The sequence below is a fragment of the Esox lucius genome, chromosome 12 (genome assembly GCF_011004845.1).
Source record: "Esox lucius isolate fEsoLuc1 chromosome 12, fEsoLuc1.pri, whole genome shotgun sequence".
NCBI classification, from domain to species: domain Eukaryota; kingdom Metazoa; phylum Chordata; class Actinopteri; order Esociformes; family Esocidae; genus Esox; species Esox lucius.
This window is the reverse complement of record NC_047580.1, coordinates 17,593,301-17,610,300: the sequence shown is the minus strand read 5'-3', so window position 1 is coordinate 17,610,300 and position 17,000 is coordinate 17,593,301. Positions and strand designations below refer to the sequence as shown.

Genomic DNA, 17,000 nt, shown 5'->3' with positions numbered 1-17,000 from the left:
GGCTGAAAGGTTAGACAGAGAACTGACATTGATCAGAGGAACTAATTATTCAAATGCTTATTTCGAGTGTTTTCATATTGAATGTATTATAGTGACCTTTTTATACTTGTATTGTGACTTAATAAATATTAATTCATATCAACAGGTTTATTGGATTATGGTGTAACCTTGGACTGACGGTTGGTACTTCAGCATAAATTAGCACAAGTGTAAACTGTGAAATCTCATTAAATCTATAGAAAGAAAGGAAACAAAGTTGCACACATTTTTTGGGGGACACGTTAAATATAAAAACATAAATAAAACATTCAGAGAATTTGTAAAATTGTAAAATGTGACCTACATTTTTTTATGTACTTGGAACACACACCAGGTTTTCATTTCTATAAATCAATATGGGGTGAAATATACAGTAGTTGCCTAAGCTTTCACATGTCTGAGGATGTTTCCCAAAGATATCCTTACAGTGGCACTCAAAATGTGGGAGGGATTTCCATATACCCCGATTAACCCTTCGTATGCGAACGCAGTTGTGAAGGTTGTATGTCGGCCAGCCAGACCACAAACACCACACAATGGAACAAAGCAGCTCTCACATCTACTGCTTTATGGTTACATGACCTATGACCCCCGCTGTGAAAGGGCACTGAGATGGAGTCCAATGTGGGACACGACATGTGACAAGGCATCCTCAGCGGATCAGATCCCAAATAACTCAGTTCTTTGATACTCATTTCTTAAACAGGTTGCTATGGCGAAGTTAAGTATGATCTTGATCTTGCATGAATGAGTCTGTAGTTTTCCGACAAAAAGTATGTGTGCGCTCGAGTGTGTGTGTGACACTGAGAACATAATGGTTACCCGATCAAGTTCCAATTGAGACAGAGATGTCTTCAGCTCACCTCTTCACAAACTTGGGGTGGAGGAAATTACGTAGCCAACTCTACATCCTGTCTGTGAATTAAAATTCCATTCCATGCCAATCAATGGCACCACAGTGTCACCCTCCAAACAGCAGATTTCCTATTGGAAGAGGAGCCGATTAGCTTGTGTAAGCAGAATATATTTTTCCTAAACCTCGAGAAAACAAATAAGCAATACTCTTTGGGGAAAATAATTGTGTGCTACATATTGTTTTGGATAGAGATGATATGTGGTTTTCACTGACAGAACAAACTATGACCTGATTCTCCCACCATTTTAAGATATCTATCATAACACACACAACATCGCAATCATTCTGTAGTCAGCCCCTAATACTGAACACATCGAACCCCACTCAACATCGCAATCATTCTGTAGTCAGCCCCTAATACTGAACACATCGAACCCCACTCAACATCACAATCATTCTGTAGTCAGCTCCTAATACTGAACACATCGAACCCTACTCAACATCACAATCCTTCTGTAGTCAGCCCCTAATACTGAACACATTAAACCCCACTCAACTTCACAATCTTCCTGAACTTCACTAGTATATATCCAGCTCTCTGACTCAGACAGTTGATTGGAGAGAACTGATTAGTCTTAAAAAAAAATATTCATAATACAGCCTAACACTTAAGACCAATAATGTCCTTTTTCAAACTCATGACAGGACAAATGTCCCCTTTAGAAATGTTCTGATTTAACCAGAGTTCAGGGTAATGTTTCTCCACATTCAGAAACACACACTCCAGCAGAAGGATGTGCCGTTTTTACCCGTGTTTCCTCAGTGAAACACAGATGAAAGATAATGTGGCCTGGGAGCACTAGACAAAACAATCCATAAACCAGAACACAATAATCAGAGGCTTTGCATTGCTACAGCTCCGGAAAAATTAAGAGACCACTGCACCAGAAGCGTTGAGTTTGCAGTGGTCTCTTAATTTTAACCCTTCTGTTCCTCACTCAAAACCTTCCTTTTCAACTTTTTTGGAAAGGAAAGAAAAAGGTGCAGTGGTCTCCTCATTTTTTCCAGAGCTGTATATATACAGTATATGTGTGTATATTCCTGTTTTAGTCACTACGACAGTAAAATAAGGAAAATCATGCAAAATGAGGACATTTGCACACACTACCATGTAGACAAAATCAAGTTATATTCATCATCTAGTAACACACCAAAACAGCCAGTCAAAAAAACAGCCATTCAAAAAAAACATTAGTTTTTATTGTCCAGAGCAAAAAAACAAATCCTTAACAGGCCAATCAAAAATCAATTTGTTCAACTGTAAGGAGTCAACGTTCACTTTAGTACCAAGAAGTGACTCATTGTGACAACTCTCACAAACAACATGGTCCAAATTCCATGCTGATTCAATGTCAAAGCAACTTCGTGAAGGAATAAAACAGTGGGTTAGTATGACCAGTGGGTAGCTTTGCTGTTAGTCTTTCCTGAGATGTGCTGTTTATAACCCAAACACACAGTGGGCCTTCAAACATGCACATTCATGTCACTGTTAGCCTTTCTGTATGCACTTTGACGTTCTACTTGAAGTCAAATGAAGTCCACCATTCTGTCTAGATTCTTCCTGATCAAACAGGCCTCGGCATAGAGTATAGTTGGTAAGGCAACGGATCATCCAACAGTGACATCCCCAATAGAAGGAATCTGTGTAATTATTAAAAACCCACTTCACACACTTCATAATCCCCAACAAACTTCAAATATACACCACAGGAAACACAGAAGCCTTACCCTGAGAGAAGACATTATTTTAGCATTTGCTCAGACAGTACTGACTGCATGGCATGGTCTTGTGTTATAGAGTCAACGCTGCCATTGAGATCTGAAAGGATTATCATTACAGGTTTACATCCAGAATTAACTGAAATATCTTTCTAACCTGAGACAAACAACGATGCTTATGTTTTCATCATGATGTACATTTATAAAATGTGCCATTCAGCTGATGAAGCAGACAGTTCCTGTCAAAGCACTGTCATGTGAAGAATGAGAATCGAAGAAAAACCAATAGGCACAACGGGAATACGCAAATAGGTAAATCAACTACAGGGTTGTCGGATTTTCTGTTCATACTCGTTTGGCTTGCAGAGAACAATGTACCTTGGCAGAAATTAAATGCAGTGGAATCATTTGATGGGATACTTGCATTGTACATCCTTTGTACATGGAGGCAAGCATAGTATTTTGTCAGCTCTTCGGGGGTCTTGGCGGCAAATTAAAATAGTTTCCTGTTATTGGTGAGATACAGTTCAGGCGCAATCAGACATTTCCCTGGAGATTGGCTTCAGCACAGATCATCTGCGGATGGGTTTCAGTTTACGATAATTACATGGATTTCCTGAAGATTGCTTTATCAAAGCATTAAGATTACATCTTCCATATTTAGATTTCAAATAAATAGGCCAAGTGCTATGAATTACTCCCCAACTAATCAGACAACCTTCCTTCAATCATTTTATTCTGGGTTCCTTACAGTCCATATTATACATGGGCTGATCTTCAATGATGTCTTTTCAATACAGCTGGACCGCTTTCTGGAGTCCTCCCATTCGCTGGCAAAAGATGTCATCGAGAGACAATGTCTTTGGGGAATTACAAGTCCCATCCCATGTCAGAGCAAAACAAGGGCCTGGTTTCAATCAAGGGACATGACTAGGTCTGACTAACAACCCCAAAGGGAGTATCACATATCAAAGACCCATTGATCCAGTGGTTTTGGGCTGTGGATGGGGCCTTCTCACCCAGTCCTCAGAGACGGCCAAGCAGAGGTTGGGGAAGCAGAGGCTGGGGAAGCAGGTGCTGACGATGTGGGTGGAAATATGAGGCTGACAACCTCCAATGGTTTCTACATGTCCTAACTTTCAGATGTTTTTAACCATGTAGGTTAGGGACAAATAGCAGTGGGGCTACAGGACAACCAGGACCTGATTAAGCCAACAGACAGACACAAAGGGAACCTGTAAAATGAACTTATAGACCTGTAAAATAGTGATCCTGTGAGGTATTATATATTATGTATCTTAAATTAGGTATTGGAATCCTGAATGCTAGTTGGCTGATAGCCATGGTAAATGAGATTGTATACCACGGGTATGACATCACATCCATTTTTTACTGCTCTAATTGCATTGGTAACAGGTTTGTACAATTAGCAAGGTATCTCGAGGGTTCCTTAAAGGTTAGTTTGGTCCTTCTGGTTCCATCATGGCCAAAAAAGCATCCCCAGTTTTAAATGAGTGAATTATTTATCTCTCTAAATTAAGTTAAAAAAACACTGCAAAGTACACATACAATGGGTACAAAAATATATGCCATCACCAATATAATCTAAGTGACTCCTGTCCGAGGGATGGCAAAGGGCCATGCACAGCTCAGACTAGAGAGCTGCTCTAGTGTTGAACACTGAAAACACATGAACAGGAAGAAGTCATGGCTAAGAGAAAGACTAAAAACCCTTTGCACTCCTGTCACACGATCATCCTTCTGAAATGTCTTTCCAGATGAAAAGTCTCACCTCTAGCCTTTTAAACCTCACAAAATTACCTGAACCTCATTTTGATTGGTATAGATTGAAATAGTTGGTGCGTCATAACCCCTATAAAGCCTAGCAGCAAACTGTGATTCTGCTTCTTTTCGTATTTGACCATTCACTTATTCTATAAGGAATTTTAGGATTGCTTCAGATATGGCCTGTGTTTCGTTTAGGCTTACTCTGGCCGGGCATTCTTTGAAGTGGATTTAAAAAGTCCCTGTGGAAAAATGAATGGTGTAAGAACCGAAAGAGAAACATTTTCAGTTGTCTGCCTGGTTTTATGTGGATTATGACTCATATTATTTCAGTCTACTGCGATAAGTAGTGATGTGTTTCAGACAGGGTGAGGTAACTTCTAAACAAGATGAGACCACTTATTTAAAGCAGTGTGTCTTTCAGGATCATGGCCATCTCTATGGGGCGATCATATGACCAGATTGCACCTTTAAAATGGTGTACTGCAGTCTTTCCTTTACTATTTTATTTAAAGTCATATTCACTCTCACTTTTCAGCTCTCAGCTGACCAACAGACCTGGACTTGGAAACTGGAGTTCTGTCCTATCATCTATGTAGGCCTATCTCTAGATCACAGATGAGGAGATACCCTAGATCTGCAGCACCTTTTGTCAACATCGGATGACGTAGAAAAATGCTTTAAGCTGGACTTATTATCCATTTGCATGTGATATGAAAACTCGAATGCTTTGCGTTGATGAAAACTAGACTACAATAAAGAATGGAGATGAATGGTTACCGCCCATAAATCAAACTAGCATATTTTAGATGATTCAGTTAACACACGGGATAAGAGCATGAATAACAGAAATTAACCATTACCATAAACGCGCGATACGTTTTTGAAATAAAATGTGGGCTATAGGTTTAATTCGATCACTAAAACAGAAGTGAAAGAAACAGCAGTCTCACCTGTTCACAACTTCTTTGAACCACTGTCGGCTGCTCGCTCTGCTCGAACACCTGTATGGAGTTCTGGGTACAGTTTGGTCTGCAGTCCAGTCCTGTATCGAAAGGGGTGGAGTCGAAACTAGCGCTTACTGTACAAACAAGGTAGGTTTCCGCTACGTATGGGTGCCACCCGGTCGCTACTCTCACTGGGCAGCCTACTATACCGTTCACGTGCCGAAATCTAGGTAGGACAAGGACAGAGAACGTTCATGCAATTACGTACGAAAAAAAGTAATTGCTTCTAAGGTAATACTTAAAAGTTTCAATTTCCACATTTCAGTCTTGATTGTCGCCATACGAAAAGCATACGTATTATTTTTCAATTAAAAATATATAGTAATTCCCTGTTGCTCCAAGATTTTAAGACTCAGATTAATGTATGCGATATGTGACGATCAGTGGCGTTTTTATATGTAGAAAATTTGTGGGGCACAAACCATTTCAAAATATAGGATACATATACCACTAAAGCTACAAAACTCCCTCTTGCTACTGATGTGTTTATTTAACACATCAACAAACAGCGTGGCTCCACAAAACACTTTTAACGACAGAGCGGCTTGCTTTTACCAGGTGTTGTAGTACACATACTGGAGGGAGAGAGAGAGGGAGACCTTTAATTGCTCTCCTCTCTCACACACATTTAAAATTACCACTGTCACATTTACAAACCTAAATTAGGAATGCAACCAAGCTCAGAACCAGTGTACCTACAGGGCCATACACGAAAAGCAATGAGCTCAACACTACTGAAGGACACAACGAAGCAGAACTTTTTAGGGATACAGATCCATTCTATGACAACATCCTTAATAGATAAGCATGGACACACTGACACTTGTCACCATCTATATCAATCGATCCAGCAAAAAATATGACCAATGCACAGACCAGCACCACAAAGGCAGGATGATAAAATGTCCTTTCACTCACAAAGGCTGAGGGCTCACTTGAAGAGAAAGGTGGCACGGCGGTTCTTCCTCTGGGAAAACTTTACGATGACTTTGGGAATGAAGTCATGTAGCTGCTGAATCAGCTGGCTTTTGATGGACAACATGGCCAATGCGTTGAGTCGTGGCTGTCCCATGGTATTGCGAGTGAAGGTTTTTACCCTCTTCAAGGTGGAAAAGTTCCTCTCTGACTCGGATGTCGTCATAGGTGTTATGATAATTTTCAGCAGAGTGACAGTCTCAGTAAAAGCCTCCTCTAGGTTGTTCTCATGAATGGATCTTAATAGAGACAGGGCCGTCTTACCAGTGTGAAGTTCAGTGTGGCACTGCAGAGTGGTCAGCTCAGACTTCAACTTTCACTCGTTTCCTAGGGGCCCTAGTTTCACCGCACAGTCTAGCTCAGATGTAGGGAATGACAGGACAAATTGTGGGAAGAGTGAGCTGTCAACCAGCTTGGCAGCGATCAGGTGGTCACCTTGTGATAACCTCTGCTCCACCTGGGAGATGACTGTGTCGCATGCCTCCATCACCGGTGCTGTGTTGGTTACTTGTCGGCCTGGCTTGTCTGTTCCATCGTGAACGGTGGCAGCCCATTCATCAGTTTGCTTCAGAATATTCTGGACATTCTCCTTGAAACGGGTGAGTGCATCGATGCTCCGTTTTTGCAGAGTGTTGTATAAAACATCAACTTCAGGCATAAGGAATTTTTTTTAAATCCAGCATCTGCAGAAAGGCATCAAAAGCAGTTAAGTCTGCAAAAAACACCTTCAGGATGCTCATCCTTGCTGAACAAAGTTTCTGCCAGTTCAGGTTCAGCTGGTAAGCATAGCAGTGAACAAACTGGGCATGTGGGTATGTCTCTTTCATTAGCGTCTGTACCCCTCAGATATTTCCACTCATTACAGCTGCACCATCATAAGTCTGAGCGATCAGCTTTTCTCCCAGCTTCAGTGGTTCCAGCACACTCTTGATGTTATTAGAGAGGCCGAGTCTAGTTTTATCTTTGACTTCCACAAACTCCAAAAACCTCTCTGTCACTGTATTGTCAGGCAACATGTATCGCAACACAACAATCATTTGTGATTTACAGGAGACATCATCTGCCTGTATGGCAACAAAGGATGTCTCGTCCACTTGCTTGGCTATCTCCTCCCTGTACACTTCATACATACAGTCTAACAGTTTGTTTTGTACAGTGCTAGATGTCCCTTTGAAGATGGGCTGAGCATCATAGTACCTCTGAAGTCTCAAATGTTTTTGTTTGTGTGATCTACATTGAGCACACTAACATTCTGAGCATGCGTATTAATATTTTCACATGTACAATGTACATTGCATTGTGAGAGAGGGGCTAGTCCCACATTCACGCTTAGCCTATGGCCTACTACTGCGAACTCGAATCGGCAGAACACAGTCTGAAACATGAAATAAAATCCTAACCCAAATTATATGCAATTTAGGAAGATGCTATATTCATAGATAATAAATTATAGGACGTAATCTTCGAGAAAAAAAAAAATGTTGTTGCAGTTCTTTCTGTCGAAAACAGGTGGGGCTGTGCCCTGGGGGGGGGGTTCAATTCGAACATTGACAAATGTATCTTTAACGAATTCACAAAGTTCTTTGCAATGGGTCAGTATAGTTCTCCTAGGCAACTACAACAATTTGCGCTCCATTGTCAGTTACCCACTATCCCCAGTAATGTCGGGTCAGACACTCGTCAGAAATTGAGAGAAATTCTTTATAGCCAGGTTTTTTGTCAAAAATAATAAATTGTGTAAATGTATCTTTTATTGCCACGATGATTCATGTTGTATGGTGTTGCTGAGTATTTTGAGAATTATTATATATAATGAACGATGATGACAAAAACTATCAACACGCTCATTATCTGGTGCCAGACAAATTTGACTCCAGATAACGGAGTCTCGAATAGCAGAACAATAAGGAAGTCTCTTGTTGAAGCGGGAGATGGTGGGGATGTAGTATAGGATTATGCGTGTGGGACTGCTATCCATCCACCTGGTTGCTGATATCAATATAATATTCTATCTGACGACTCCTGCTGTTGTTGGCAACAGCCCCGCTGATCCAACCTACACTCACCAAAAGGATTATTAGGAACACCTGTTCAATTTCTCATGAATGCAATTATCTAATCAACCAATCACATGGCAGTTGCTTCAATGCATTTAGGGGTGTGGTCCTGGTCTAGACAATCTCCTGAACTCCAAACTGAATGTCAGAATGGGAAAAAAGGTGATTTAAGCAATTTTTAGCGTGGCATGGTTGTTTGTGCCAGGCGGGCCGGTCTGAGTATTTCACAATCTGCTCAGTTACTGGGATTTTCACGCACAACCATTTCTAGGGTTTACAAAGAATGGTGTGAAAAGGGAAAAACATCCAGTATGCGGCAGTCCTGTGGGCGAAAATGCCTTGTTGATGCTAGAGGTCAGAGGAGAATGGGCCGACTGATTCAAGCTGATAGAAGAGCAACTTTGACTGAAATAACCACTTGTTAAAACCGAGGTATGCAGCAAAGCATTTGTGAAGCCACAACACGCACAACCTTGAGGCGGATGGGCTACAACAGCAGAAGACCCCACCGGGTACCACTCATCTCCACTATAAATAGGAAAAAGAGGCTACAATTTGCACGAGCTCACCAAAATTGGACAGTTGAAGACTGGAAGAATGTTGCCTGGTCTGATGAGTCTCGATATCTGTTGAGACATTCAGATGGTAGAGTCAAAATTTGGTGTAAACAGAATGAGAACATGGATCCATCATGCCTTGTTACCACTGTGCATGCTGGTGGTGGTGGTGTAATGGTGTGGGGGATGTTTTCTTGGCACACTTTAGGCCCCTTAGTGCCAATTGGGCATCATTTAAATGCCACGGCCTACCTGAGCATTGTTTCTGACCATGTCCATCCCTTCATGACCACCATGTACCCATCCTCTGATGCACCATGTCACAAAGCTTGAATCATTTCAAAATGGTTTCTTGAACATGACAATGAGTTCACTGTACTGAAATGGCCCCCACAGTCATCAGATCTCAACCCAATAAAGCATCTTTGGGATGTGGTGGAACGGGAGCTTTGTGCCCTGGATGTGCATCCCACAAATCTCCATCAACTGCAAGATGCTATCCTATCAATATGGGCCAACATTTCTAAAGAATGCTTTCAGCACCTTGTTGAATCAATGCCACGTAGAATTAAGGCAGTTCTGAAGGCGAAAGGATTTCAAACACAGTATTAGTATGGTGTTCCTAATAATCCTTTAGGTGAGTGTATATTTTATTTGACCCAATGGTCATCTGAATGTATAAATATTGATGAAAGATGTGGCCTTTAACGGTGATGTAGTCTTCCAATCACCACCCCCCCACCCCTCTTGGGGTTGGCCACGGACAACCCAAGAGCCCAACTCCTAAGATTCTTTCTAGGTTCTGACCTACCTAGGTTTTATTTCCTAGTGACTGTGCTTTAAAATTGTATTGCTTTTTCTAATGGGTTTTTAGGCTGGGGATCTATATAAGCACTTTGACAACTGCAAGCACTTTTGATGTAAAAACACTTCATAAAATACTTTTGTTTTATTGCTTGAATTGAGTTTCAAGTAATGTGTTCATTTATTTGAAGTTGTCGATATCTCAAACAAATACAGCCACAGATCCATTACTGTACCAGTCTTTCATCATAACACTAACACCACAGATGAGAGGTTGTCAGTGCTAGAAGTTACCATGATAGGTGGTTGTGTTTTAATGTACCTGGCAAAGACTGTGAAATGTACAATAATGTCCATTACCAGGTGAGTATGATAAAACAATATTCAAGCCTTGTCAGGCTTTAGCAACTCCTTCAGTAGGTCAGCTGTCTGTAAACTCAGCTGTGGCTGTTGACCGGTGAATGAGCTCTCTTTGCATGTAGCTGCTGGTGAGTGTTTACTGGTTGAGGGAGCAGTGTGAGAAGAATCAGAAAGGCTTGGTGAGATGTGCTTCAGAGGACACGTCTCATTCAACTCATCTAAGACTACTAGGAACTGCTGTGATGAGGCACGGCATAATTGGACCCTAAAGAAAAGAAAGGCCATAAACAATACTCTGACACTCACCCCCTCCCCATCTCCAACTATCCCTCTTGCTTGTGCTTCAAGTTCTGAAGAATGTCAAATTGTGGGTTTTGGGGCTGTCATTTCCCAGAGCTATACTCTGGAAGAAAAACACCTGTGGGACATGTCCAGATGATTGGTGCTGGGCCATGGAAAGGGAAAATGAACCACTGTGAAATGTAGAGCACCTTGTTGTTTTCATGCTGATAGTGCTTGGCTGCGGTCAGACATTAGTTTTTCATGTGTTTATCCTGTGGGCCTCAATGTCACCAATCAGAGCCCTGGTATATGAGGATCCGTTGGCGTGAGAACCAGAGCAGTGTGTAGTAGGATTTAATGATGCGTTTATAACAGAGGTCAGGGGTCAATGGAGAGTACAGAGTTGACATATTTCAGGTTCCAGCCATTGATGCACAAACAAACTCACACTCTTCCACATCCAACTATGCAAACATACACAGAAGGAATGCTAAGTAAGGCTATGGATTGGTTTTCTTATAGCTGACACTAATGTCCGTTTTGACCGTTTTGATGGATAATAATCATTATTATTATGGGCACTGAAAGATTCCATCAGTATTGTTGTTACATGCCACTTTTAATTACAAACTTAACACACTCAAATACAATAAAATATTTTTTTGAAACTATACACATACAATTTAAATCAAAACTGGAGCTTGTACGGGTTCAATTAAAAAACAGTTATAAATACCAAAACCATCTGTGACGTAAGTGTGTGGAGACGTGTGCAAGCATCATGCAGAATGGCATGCAATAAAGGCATGGACACAGAGAACTCTGTCCATCCCTTGGACTTAAACATTCATCCTGTCCATAATCTGGGACTGCCCTCTTGTGGAAAATACTTACCAAAACACACAGTCAAAACTTTACTGACACAATGGGATTTTGTTACAAAATCAATAAAACAGCGTTTACATCTTCAATGAGATTGAAATAATACTTTTGGTTAAATTATTTTCAATTAGCACAGCTCTCAGAACTATAATAAACATTAGGTAAAAGCACTATGCGTCTACTAACAGTAGTTTCGCCTACAACGTTATGGTCCCTGTTCCAGCTCATCTTGGAGCAAAGCTGGGTGGTTGAAGGAGAGAAGCTGGGCAGAATAAGCCTGCTTAAGCTGGGCCAGGTAGAACATCAACCTGACCCCAGTCAGGTGTCGTAGGTAACCCCGGTCTCTCTGGCCATCGTTGTCCACAGCAACATTCACCATATGTGGAGAAAGAGCCAGGATAGATTATAGCTATGTATACAAATGTTGAACCTCAGACATATTTAGTTCTTTATTACTGACGTTGTCGACAATGTGACAGGACCAGAAACAACTTAATATGGCTATTTGAATAGGGCCTTCAATCTGCTTAACTTCAACGTTTTCCATTCAACTGCAGCCAACTAAGACCTAGACCAGTGATTCATAATCCCGGTCTTCGGGACCCAAAGGGGTGCACATTTTTGTTTTTGCCCTAGCGCTCACACGCCTGTTTTAAATGTTGCCCTACCACTCACACACTTGATTGACCTAATCAACCTATCACCAAGTCTTTAATTTGAATCAGGTGTGTGAGTGCTAGGGCAAAAACGTGCACCCCTTCAGGTCCCCAGGACCAGGATTAAGAAACACTGACCTAGACAACCAGATTAGGGTGGTTCATTATCACTAACTAATTAGTAAAAGTAATGAATCAATCAAGCACAGGGTAGGAGCAAAAAACCCTCAGCTAACTCAAGGGGTTCTTTGCGGATCTCTTGGTTCCTAAAGTATCCACTAATTCTAAGGGAGTAGTTCTAGCCAGTGTATAGAATAAGCCTGACCTTGAGAGACAAAATATCCTCTTGGTTTTTGAGTTGTTTGGTGGAATGTTCTGTTAGGGCCTCCCAAAGAGCCTCAGCACTCACCTCACCTGAAACACAATCAATCAGTCTGGTTTTATATGTTTTTACATTACCAGTTGTCACAAGTTTCTTGAAATATCCTGCATAAAATCACAAAGAGCAAGCAATTCATAGCTACACGCACAACAGCTGGGAAACACTTCCTAGAAGGCAAACATTTTGAAAAAAAACTACAAGAGGAACCTCTTCTGGTAACACAACACAGCAGATCCATGACAAAGACCATCACTAGTCACATAACATGCTGTAGACAAAACATTGCAAAACACCATATATGGCAATACATTTTATTTTTTTTTATTCTGAGTGGAGTTTAGTCTTTTTCTTTGTCTGTTGAGTCAGTAGGCTAGATAGTGGGACTTTTCAGAAAAGTTAAAATGGGATGAATATGTCACAAGACAGTTCCATCAAAAAAGATGGAAAATGCACATAATTTGCATTTATCACTTTCACCAAAAGGAAAGATTTACAGTTACGATTACCTCCCATGTGCTCCATTAGTACTGTGTACCAGTTGGGCGAAGCTGTGTGGGTGGGAGATGGGTTGAGGAAGTAATCAGCAGTCTCCTTCCCCAACAGTCTGCAGAACAATAGCAGGTCAAACAAACACGTGAATACAACCCACACTGTGTATCACAGAAATAATGGGTCCATCAAATTGTATGCACACATTATATAAAAACACACTTTTATTTCAAAACATAATTAGCTGATACATTCAGAAACAAGGCCTCAATTACCGTATCAAATAGACAAATCCTGTCATTAATACTCATTCATTATCTGTGATAAATTTCAAAGAAAGCCTCTCAGCCTCTCAAACATATCCACACTTATGTATTTAACGCAAATATACAGATGAACATCCATACCTGCGCAGATAGAGGCAGTGGTCCTGTTCTGGGCCAGCCCCAGTGTTTGATTCAGATGGGTCATGACTGGTTCCCAACATATCTACCTCAACACTAGCTCAACAGCTAGGTAAAACAAGGACAGGGATGACCAGTCAAAATATTTGGAAGTATGCATTAGCTATTTTTGTCATTTCTGTATCAACTATCTTATAATTTAAACCATAGCATTCACATTGCAGAGATCATGCCTCCTTCCTCTATCCCGTCTATCGGGAGAATACATTGAAATCCCAGGAATCCCCTCTGTTCATTGTCATGTGAAAGGGAGTTTTGACGACCTTGCCAATTTTCCATGGATAAAATAACGTAAAACCTACCTGTGGATTAGGTGATGAAAGCTGGTCTGTCGGCCTCGGTGTGAGTGTGAGCACAGATTGCTGCTGGTTTGTTCTTAGAAAAAAAGAAACGCCTCTGTTTCACTCCAGCGATCAGTGAAGGAACATTTCCTCTCCCATCAGTTCCACAGGGCCCTGTCACTCCCTGGGCAGCTAGCTGTTATGACTCCCACAAAGACAAAACTCTTCTCTCAATCATTGTATCTCTCTTCCAGAGGGACCTCCATCTGAAAGTGTGTGTGCAGAGCCGGCCAGCCACATAGGGAAAATAGGGTCAGAGGTCGGTGTAGAGGAACACCTCTATTATTTGTCAAGAAAAATAAACATTGCCCTTTTTTGGGGGGCAGATTATTCAGTCGGGGTCTCAACTTAATTGAAAATGAGTAGTAAAATACCCCCAGTGCTATTTAGATATTTAGTGATGCATCAGCAGTTTTAGCAGGTTTCTTGTTATGTCAGTCATTCTCTCTCTGCCTTATCGCAAAAAGTATAGAATTGCAGGAAGTTAAGTTTAAAATGTAAAATGTCTCACCACCGTCAGGAAGAACACTGCTACAGGTTTTTGCCATGAGTTGGGGGGCCGCCAACCAAATCTTGCCTAGAAGCCCCAAATGGCTTGGGCCGGCCCTGGATGGGTGTGTTTCTGTGTGTGCACAGATGTGTATTCATGTTCCAGTCGATTTACAAAGGTTGTGTGCCCATACTTGCCCTGTTAATTCCAAACCAATCACTGGTCAAAGAGTTGCAGAATGGCATTAGTGACAAAAGAAGGGGGTAAGAAAGTAATCTAACAATGATTAACAGGCTGAGTAAGATTCTCACATACCAACATGAAAGGAAAGTGCCCAATTCATATTGAAATACAAACACAACATAAATAACACATTCCATTTTCAAGGAACTGAAGGAAAGTTAAGAAACCAATCATCAGATTTGTCACAAAAGCAAAACTTCTAGCTTGGACAAACACTCCATTTAGAATTTTTTTATCCACTACAAAATGGTGGTGACATTAAAATGTAACCAAATAAATTACATTTTCAGCAAATTGGAACGTCAATCTAAACTTAAGCTAATTCTGACATTGTAATTGACCTTTTAGTTGGAACATTTTGATGGCTGAGGTTTCTCTGCACTGTAAAACCATGAGAAATGTCACTTTTTTTGTTAAACATCAATCTTGAAAACTTCCACATTAGGCATTTAGATTTGCCTAATTCTCTTTTTTCTCTTCAACACCAATGTTTAAAATGCAAGTTTGTTTTAATAGTTTGTTTTAGTAACTGTTTCCTTGGCAACATTTATTGATTCATTGATTTTGTACTAGTATTTATGCCAGTGTAGATTGTGGATTATTCAATATTATGTTGGGTGATAATTGTTTTTATATCTATGGCAAGTTATTTTAAAATGTATTCCCTGTAACTGTAATTGATTGAATGCAATTATTTAGTGATGGGCATTCTGAGTCTTTTCAGTTCGTATGGCTCTGTTTAACCAAACAAGTCGGATTTGGCCACCAAATGGATATTTTTTTTAAATGCTTAGGAATAGCCCAAGAATCATGAAATCACAATTTTGTATATGCTCCAAAAAATGAAGGGAAAACGTAACCATCAGAGTATAAAACCAATTAAACTTCAGGGATATCAATATGTCCAGTTAGGGAGCATAAGTGATTGTGAATCAATGTCACCTGTTTTGGTGCAAATTAAATTGACAACAGGTGCCCTGGAGAGGCAACAGCAAGACAACTCCCAGTTTTTGCAGGTGGTGGCCATAGACAATTGCTTTCTCCTTATCCTTCCTGACAGATTCTTCTCTATTTTCGTGTTTTGCTAGTGTCCTGGTCACTACTGGTAGCATGAGGCGGTACCTGCAGCCCATTCAGGTTGCACAGGTAATCCAGCTCCTCCAGGATGGCACATCCATACGTGCCATAGCAAGAAGGTTTGCTTTGTCTCCCAGTCCAGTCTCAAGAGCATGGAGGAGATACCAGGAGATGGGCCGTTACACGAGGAAAGCTGGACAGGGCCGTAGAAGGGGCATCAACCCAGCAGCAGGACTGGTATCTGCTCCTTTGTGCAAGGAGGAACTGGAGGAGCACTATCAGAGCCCTACAAAATGACTCCCAGCAGGCTACTGGTGTTCATGTTTCTAACCAAACTGTCAGAAACAGACTCCATGAGGGTGGCATCCGGGCCCAATGTCCTCTAGTGGGACCTGTGCTCACAGCCCAGCACCGTGCAGCTCGATTGACATTCGTCAGAGAACAGGGTCCCAAATGCAGGTCTGCCATTGGCCCCTCGTTCTCTTCACAGATGAGAGCAGGTTCACATTGAGCACATGGGACAGACTTTAAAGAGTCTGGAGACACCGTTGTGAACGTTTTGCTGCCTGCACCATCATCCAGCATGACCGGTTTGGTGGTGGGTCAGTGATGGTCTGGGGAGGCATATACAAACCCGATTCCAAAAAAGTTGGGACACTATACAATTGTGAATAAAAACAGAATGCAATGATGTGGAAGTTTCAAAATATTTTATTTAGAATACAACATAGATGACATAGCAAATGTTTAAACAGAGAAAATGTATCACTTTAAGGGAAAAATAAGTAGATTTTAAATTTCATGGTATCAACACATCTCAAAAAAGTTGGGACAAGGCCATGTTTACCATTGTGTGGCATCCCCTCTTCTTTTTATAACAGACTGCAAATGTCTGGGGACTGAGGAGACAAGTTGCTCAAGTTTATGAATAGGAATGTTGTCCCATTCTTGTCTAATACAGTTGTTCAACTATCTTAGGTCTTCTTTGTCGCACCATCCTCTTTATGATGCGCCAAATGTTTTCTATGGGTGAAAGATCTGGACTGCAGCCATGACATTGTAATTGATGCAGTATGTGGTCTAGCATTGTCATGTTGGGAAATGCAAGGTCTTCCCTGAAAGAGACGATGCCTGGATGGGAGCATATGTTGTTCTAGAACTTGGATATAACTGTCTTTGATGGTGCCTTTCCAGATGTGGAGGCTGCCCATGCCACACGCACTCATGCAACCCCATACCATCAGAGATGCAGGCTTCTGAACTGAGTGCTGATAACAACTTGGGTTGTCCTTGTCCTCTTAAGTCCGGATGACATGGCGTCCCAGTTTTCCAAAATGAACTTAAAATTTTGATTCATCTGACCACAGAACATTTTTCCACTTTGCCACAGTCCATTTTGAATGATCCTTGGCCCAGAGAAAACGCCTGTGCTTCTGGATCCTGTTTAGATACGGCTTCTTTTTTGACCTATAGAG

The 17,000-nt window shown here is 41.1% G+C and overlaps 2 protein-coding genes across 3 annotated transcripts in view; both read right to left on the bottom strand.

Annotated features, from left to right (window-relative positions):
* lamb2l (laminin, beta 2-like) overlaps nt 1–5,514 on the bottom strand; it is a 43,767-nt gene extending 38,253 nt beyond the window's left edge. The window contains exon 1 of one of the 2 annotated variants that reach the window (XM_013136422.4): nt 5,413–5,514. The gene's annotated coding sequence lies outside the window, so the exon portion shown is untranslated. Of the gene's footprint in view, nt 1–902; nt 922–5,412 lie in introns of those variants that run through there. The other variant, XM_020051814.3, reaches the window with a different exon arrangement.
* Nucleotides 5,515–11,119: 5,605 nt separating this feature from the next.
* On the bottom strand, nt 11,120–14,510 carry si:rp71-17i16.6. The gene is made up of 6 exons (XM_034296119.1): nt 14,227–14,510; nt 13,677–13,921; nt 13,318–13,422; nt 12,928–13,025; nt 12,365–12,453; nt 11,120–11,729 (listed from the first exon to the last, which is right to left on the bottom strand). The coding sequence occupies exons 3-6, from the start codon at nt 13,395–13,397 to the stop codon at nt 11,589–11,591; spliced, it is 408 nt and encodes a 135-aa protein (XP_034152010.1). The 5' UTR covers nt 13,398–13,422; nt 13,677–13,921; nt 14,227–14,510; the 3' UTR covers nt 11,120–11,588.
* Between the last annotated feature and the right edge of the window lie 2,490 nt (nt 14,511–17,000).

Coding starts and splice junctions, on each gene's coding strand:
- si:rp71-17i16.6 (XM_034296119.1), bottom strand. CDS start 13,397: ATGTTGGGAACCAGTCATGACCCATCTGAATCAAACACTGGGGCTGGC. Junction 13,026..13,317: donor CACTGCCTCTATCTGCGCAG/GTATGGATGTTC, acceptor ATTGTTCTGCAG/ACTGTTGGGGAAGGAGACTG. Junction 12,454..12,927: donor ACTAATGGAGCACATGGGAG/GTAATCGTAACT, acceptor ATTGTGTTTCAG/GTGAGGTGAGTGCTGAGGCT.